At 36.0% G+C, this 6387-nt stretch overlaps 1 protein-coding gene across 1 annotated transcript in view; it reads right to left on the bottom strand.

Moving 5' to 3' along the window:
* Positions 1–3364: 3364 nt before the first annotated feature.
* LOC121395094 (serine/threonine-protein kinase ULK4-like) overlaps positions 3365–6387 on the bottom strand; it is a 9191-nt gene continuing 6168 nt past the window's right edge. Inside the window, exons 4-5 of the mRNA XM_041567678.1 lie at positions 3657–3708; positions 3365–3559 (exon numbers count right to left, since the gene is read on the bottom strand). Coding sequence (XP_041423612.1) covers positions 3411–3559; positions 3657–3708 — 201 coding nt within the window. The 3' untranslated portion in view covers positions 3365–3410. The remainder of the gene's footprint in view (positions 3560–3656; positions 3709–6387) is intronic.

Raw genomic sequence — 6387 nt, forward strand, 5'->3', positions numbered from 1 at the left:
GTAGTCATGCTCTGAGTCCTCTAGCAAAAGAAACACTTTCCTTCTATTGTGTACACATGGGCTTCTGTATCAGACATCTTGCCTTCAGCTTAAACCTCCTTGCCACCAGCGTGAGCATGCTCAGTTTGCTCCTCTTCCCACCCCCTCCCGTCTCTGCTGTAATCTGATAGCCCAGAGCTATAAGTGAGCAGGGAGAGACTCAGGCAGGAAGTGATGTCAAACCAAGCTAATACTGTAGCTGCTATCCTAAACAAACAGAGAACTTCTAGAGCTTTTTATTCAGGTATGGTAAAACATTATACAAAATAAATATAGCATTCTAGCTTGCACTATTGCAGCTAATCTATTGGCAATAAAATGCCTCTGTAGCTTTCCTTCTCCTTTATAGGGCACCTGTTGGGCAAAAACATTATCCCCAAAAAAGGTACAGGCTAATAGAGCCCACACTCCGGTTGGGGGTAACAGTACTTGCTGCCCGCCAGCACTAAACCACCCACTACTGGAGGGAGATCCCAGTACGAGCGGCCATTTTGGGGCATATGCATAATTAGCGAATGCTGTGACTTGCATGCACTTTGACTGACATGCGCAAATGCCTAGCGCTGGCGGGAGCCATTTAAAAAAAAAAAAAACGAGTATTACCAACAACTGGAGTCGGGGAGTTTGGTTGGGGATAATATTTTTGGCCAACAGATGCCCTCTAAATTAAAAAAAGAAAAGTGTACATATTTGCATTTGACTTTTACCTACTGTATACTTTTCTCTGTGCTTAAGCAGAGAAAACTTACCACCCTCTGAATAAATAACAGATAAATCATTTCTGACCTTAGTATAAAAACTCACTTCATGGTGTGTTACTGATCCTTTAAGTAGCAAAATATTTTGCATAATTTTGGTTTAAATACCATTAATGAAAGTGGTTTTATGCGCAACTGACAGTAGGGAAATTTTAGAGACTGCAAATGCATCTGTGGACGAACATGTGCCCTAATGAGATGCCAGCCTTAAAGGTGGCCATAGAAGTTAATATTTTTGTCTCCCTAGCAAAAGATTTTAGTGTGATTTAGTGTTTACATGATTTTGTAGTATACGTAAGGCATGAAGATCCAAATTACAGAAAGATCCGTTATCCGGAAAGCCCCAGGTCCCGAACATTCTAGATAATAGGTCGCATACCTGTATTTTCATTTTTAAATCCTTAATGTGGCTTACTTTAGGTTAACTTCAGGTGATCCTACCACTGACACATGTTTCTATCCTTTAATGAAATCACTTTTAATATACCAGGTCAGAGGCCATCCGTATTATTTTATGCATTATTAAGGCAGTTCTTTAAAATTTGCAAGACCAGAGCTAAATGCATATGCATATTTTTGTTGCTCTGCATATAAGTTGAATTTTCATTATAAAATCTAAATTGAAGTGCCACTGATGGCAAAAATTGAAAATTGTACAAGCATCTGGTTTGCAAAACAAATGATGTTCCAAATAACTGTGGCACTGAGGACTCAGGAGACTTCTCAAATTTATGAGGACAAAGATTTCAGAATCTTGGCAATGGTCTAACTAGCATTCACTGTTAGAAAAAAAGGGAAGTGGAAGCAGTTTTTAGCGTGGTAACAACATTCTGCTGCTTTTTGTTCCTAGCTGTTTCATACTAGTAATTTACTAGTGTTTGACCAGTAGGTGTATACATGTAACTCTTAATGAAATATGTTTGTATCAGTGAGATGTTTCCAGTCCAGGAATTTGACTCCAGAATTGCAAAGTCTAGCTAAGTATAAATACATGATTACACGATGGTCAAGTACAGGGGTTGAGCATGTATGCCTAATGCTATTTCAAGTCAATTAAGCAACCTATAGAAAATATAGTAATCCTACAGATGAATGTAATTAAAGCGGTGGATCTTTACATTTACCTTTAAGGTAACCTTAATTATGTTATAGAATTACCAATTATAAGCAACTTTTCAATTGGTTTTCATTATTTATTTTTTATAGTTTTAAAGTTATTTGCCTTTTTCTTCTGACTTTGCAGCTTTCAAATAGGCGTCGCTGACTACTTTCTAAAAAACAAATGCAGCATCAGACTGGGCCGGCGGAACACCAGGAAAAAACCTGGTGGGCCCCGGCCCTCATCAGCCCCCGCCGGGGGATACAGCATGGTACGGTCCTGGCATTTGCACATGTGTAATGTGCACTGGCGATTGGTGGGCGGTCCACCGTTCATGCATGCATGCGGGTGTCCCGGAATGTTGGACCCTGGTGGGCCCACTGTGCTCCAGTCCGACCCTGTATAAATGAATTGTTATTGCTGCTTTTTATTACTGATCATTCCATTCAGCCCCTCTCCTATTCATTTTCCAGTCTCTTATTCAAATAAATGCATGGTTGCTAGGGTAATTTGGACCCTAGTTACCAGATTGCTTAAGATGCAAATTGAAGAACTGCTCAATAAAAAGCTAAATAACTCAAAAACCTTAAATAAAAAAAAAAAGAAAACCAATTGCAATTGTCTCATTTCACTCTCTACATCATACTAAAAGTTATCTCAAAGATGAACAACCCCTTTAATAAGTAGCCACCAACTACTATTAAAACATTAAGCAACAGCTAGTTTTCATCTGCTATTCTATTTTTAGAAATTTAAATAATGAACGGCACATTTTATTTGAAATTCATTTGGTACTTATGATTATGCCACCAAATATGATTTATATATATATCTATTGCCATATGATGTATCATTATGAATGAATGTGGCAGCTTTGAATAGAACCCTTTTAATGCAAGTAGGTTTTTTAGAATTGTAATTATTTGCTTAAAATGGACTATATGGGAGAGATTGCCTTGCCATAATTTGGAGTTTTCTGGATATCAGGTTTCCTGATAAAAGATCCCATACCTGTGCAAGAGGATATATAACCAGAATATTTTACAAACTTGCACCTATTCAATTTGTTTACTTCTCTTTTTGTTTATGGCATTTTGATGGGATTCAGATAGCTTTGTCTGGAATTTTTCAGGCTGCTGTTACCATTAATCTACAGACCTTAGAAGTAACGTATAAATATATCTATATATCTATATATATATATATATATATATATCTATATATATCTATATATATCTATATATATCTATATATAGATATATATATATATATATATATATATATATTATGAATGAATGTGGCAGCTTTGAATAGAACCCTTTTAATGTAAGTAGGTTCCACTGGGACATGGACTTATGTGAATGATGTACGTGTATAATTTCAGCAGAGCTGTAGACTATCTTGGTGCTGTATATGAATAAAGGATATTCATAACTTCTAGTTCGAAGATACTTGGCATCATACAGTTGTAGGTTTATAATTCTACCCAACATGATTCCATTTTAGTCCAAAATTTACTGTAGAAGTAATGAATTTCTGGCCACAGTTAGAAAAGTTCTATTTGACTGAAGGCTCTTCTCTCTCCTTTCACCCACATCTTCATGATTTACAAGCAGTGATGTGGTTTCTGCAAGCAGCCGCAAGCTGAAGAGTCTCCATTCCACTTAAGAAGACAACGTGCCAAGAATCTTACCACCACCAGTATAATTGAAACAAAATGTTAAGTTCGAGAAAGATGCACTTGATGTGGCCATGCTTACCATTTTGGCTGCATACCAGGGAGACTAAAGGAGAAAGGATACAGTCCAAAACCTAAAAGAGCAAGCAAAATATCTGTAATGAATTACTGCAAGAGCAGAAATAGATCTCAGCTGTACCACAAACTAGAGGTTTAGTAAACACTCTCTAATCAAACATTCGGGTGGAAAGTTATGAACAGAGATACAGCCATTTGTAGAGATAACAACAATTATTACTTTTCTTCATTTATCTATACAGCAACATTAAAGTAAAATGTAATGTACATAAATCATGCCAAAAGAAGCAGAAATTAAAAGTATGTTCTGTCTCCTCCTACAAAACCAAACTATTCTTAACTGGAAGAAATTTCTGTGCTTGGATGTTTCATTTCATCTGTTCTTTTTTCACTAAAGCCAGTTCTAAAGTTGCATTTTTTCAGAGTTTGGATCACCATACCTACTAACATACATTTAAGGGGTTATTTATTAAAATCCGAATTTTTTTTATTAAAAAAAAAAAATAAACTCTCATGCTCGATTTGACCTTATTTATTAATAAAATACAGTAACCCAAATTAATCTGATTACAGAAAAACTTGATAAAATCGAACAAAAATTATTGCTCGGATTTTTTGAGCTTTTTTCCCGAATAACTATTTTTTCGAGTTTTTGCTTGAAAGCCCAGAAAAAGACATATTTTCAGACTGAACCTAGCGCAAACCACGATAACTTCAAATGAAGATAAGTGCCTCTCTCATTGACTCATACAGGACCTTGATAGGTCTGAGATGGCAGATTTTCAGATTCTGTCATTTTGCAGCATTGGGGTATAAGAAATCATGAAAAATTCAAGTTTTTTTTTCCACAAAAAAAACGAATATTTGCCCCAAAAAGTCAGACCAGATAAATTCAAGGTTTAATTAATAACCCCTTCAAACATTAAATTAACACAATATGATTCTTTTACCACCAATATGGATTTGTGCGGCTTAGTTACCATCAAGTACAATGTACTGTTTTACTATTACAGAGAAAAAGGAAATCATTTTTTAGAATTTTAATTATTTGCTTAAAATGGACTATATGGGAAATGGCCTTGCCATCACTGGATATCAGGTTTCCTGACGAAAGATCCTATTCCTGTGCAAGAGAATATATAGCCAGGATATTTTACACACTTTGACCTATTTAATTTGTTTGCTTCTTTTTTTATTTATGGCAAACAGTTTGATGGAATACAGATAACTTTGTCTGGAATTGTGCAGTGTGCCGTTACCATGAATCTACAGAACTTGGAAATAACATGTATAAATGCAGTTTTTTCAGCTATATTTTTTACCTCAGCAACTCTCATAAATCAGCTACATTTTATTTTCTCTTTTGCTTCTACTGAGGGGCCCATTTACTTAGGAATAGAATAAAAAAAACTTCGAATTTCGAATGATATTTTTGGCTACTCGACCATCAAATTGGCTACCTTTGACTACGACTTTGAATCGAACGATTCGAACTAAAAATCGTTCGACTATTCGACCATTCGATAGTCGAAGTACTGTCTCTTTAAAAAAAACTTCGCCACCTAAAACCTACCGAGGTGCCATTTTAGCCTATGGGGAAGGTCCCCATAGGCTTTCTATCAATTTTTAGGTCGAAGAAAAATCATTCGATCAATGGATTAAAATCCTTTGAATCTAACGATTTTTCGTTCGATCAAACTATTTGCGGTAAATCCTTCGACTTCGATATTCGAAGTCGAAGGATTTACATCTGGCAGTCGAATATCGAGGGTAAATTAACCCTCGATATTCGACCCTTTGTAAATCTGCCCCTGAATGTTTTTTTTCTCACAACTGAATATTTGAAATTTTTCTATCTGAATGATTGATTTTGATCAGCAACACTCACGGTTACTTAAGGCATGGATCAACCAAGATATCAGATAAGAATTTTTGGATTTCCAAAAGATACTAGGCTTAATTTAACATGAAGCACGGAGAACTGAAGTATTAGCAGTGGATTGAGCACTCAATCTAAGACAAGGAGGAAGGAAGGTGTTGCCCCCCCTTCCACCCACCAACTTGCACGTCATTCAGAGACATAATGTACAGATTAGCTGGAGGCTCAGCCTGCATCAGGACAGATCAGGTGCTTAGGGACGTGCTCTTTTCCCCCTTAGACCTCCTATACTTGTGCCTTCAGGGAAGGTAAATGAACCCTCCTGTGTTTCAGGTCAAACACATGTGTGCTGCTTGCTTAAGGCACTATGAATGCAGTAAGTGTAGTTTTCAGATTTAAGCAAAATTCAACTCATAAGATATTTGACAATTAGAGCCAATAACTCAACTAACATATTCCTTTAGTACTGCGCTCATCTTTCTGCAACTGTAATATGTGCTGAATGGCCAATTCATTATTTTTCTCTACAAACATGAGGATTTATTTTAATCATATAAATAATATAATAAGGATAAGATGCAAGCTAGAAAGGTTATTTTTAGCCTCGTCTTGTAGCACTACAACATTACTTGCTAAGCCATATACATTTCCAGAACAAAATAATCTAAAAACAGGAGGATATTCTCCACCTAGACTCACCCTTATCTGTGGTACATTATTAGCAATGGCAAGGACATGCGTCAGAGTCAAACTCAGCAAGAGTTGCCTATTTTTAGTTAACTAGAGGCAAAAATATGAAGTTTCTTTGCTCTTTAAAGGGAAAATTACACTATTAACATCAATCAACAAATCCAAA

This window comes from Xenopus laevis, chromosome 6S (assembly GCF_017654675.1).
Source record: "Xenopus laevis strain J_2021 chromosome 6S, Xenopus_laevis_v10.1, whole genome shotgun sequence".
Classification (NCBI taxonomy): Eukaryota; Metazoa; Chordata; class Amphibia; order Anura; family Pipidae; genus Xenopus; species Xenopus laevis.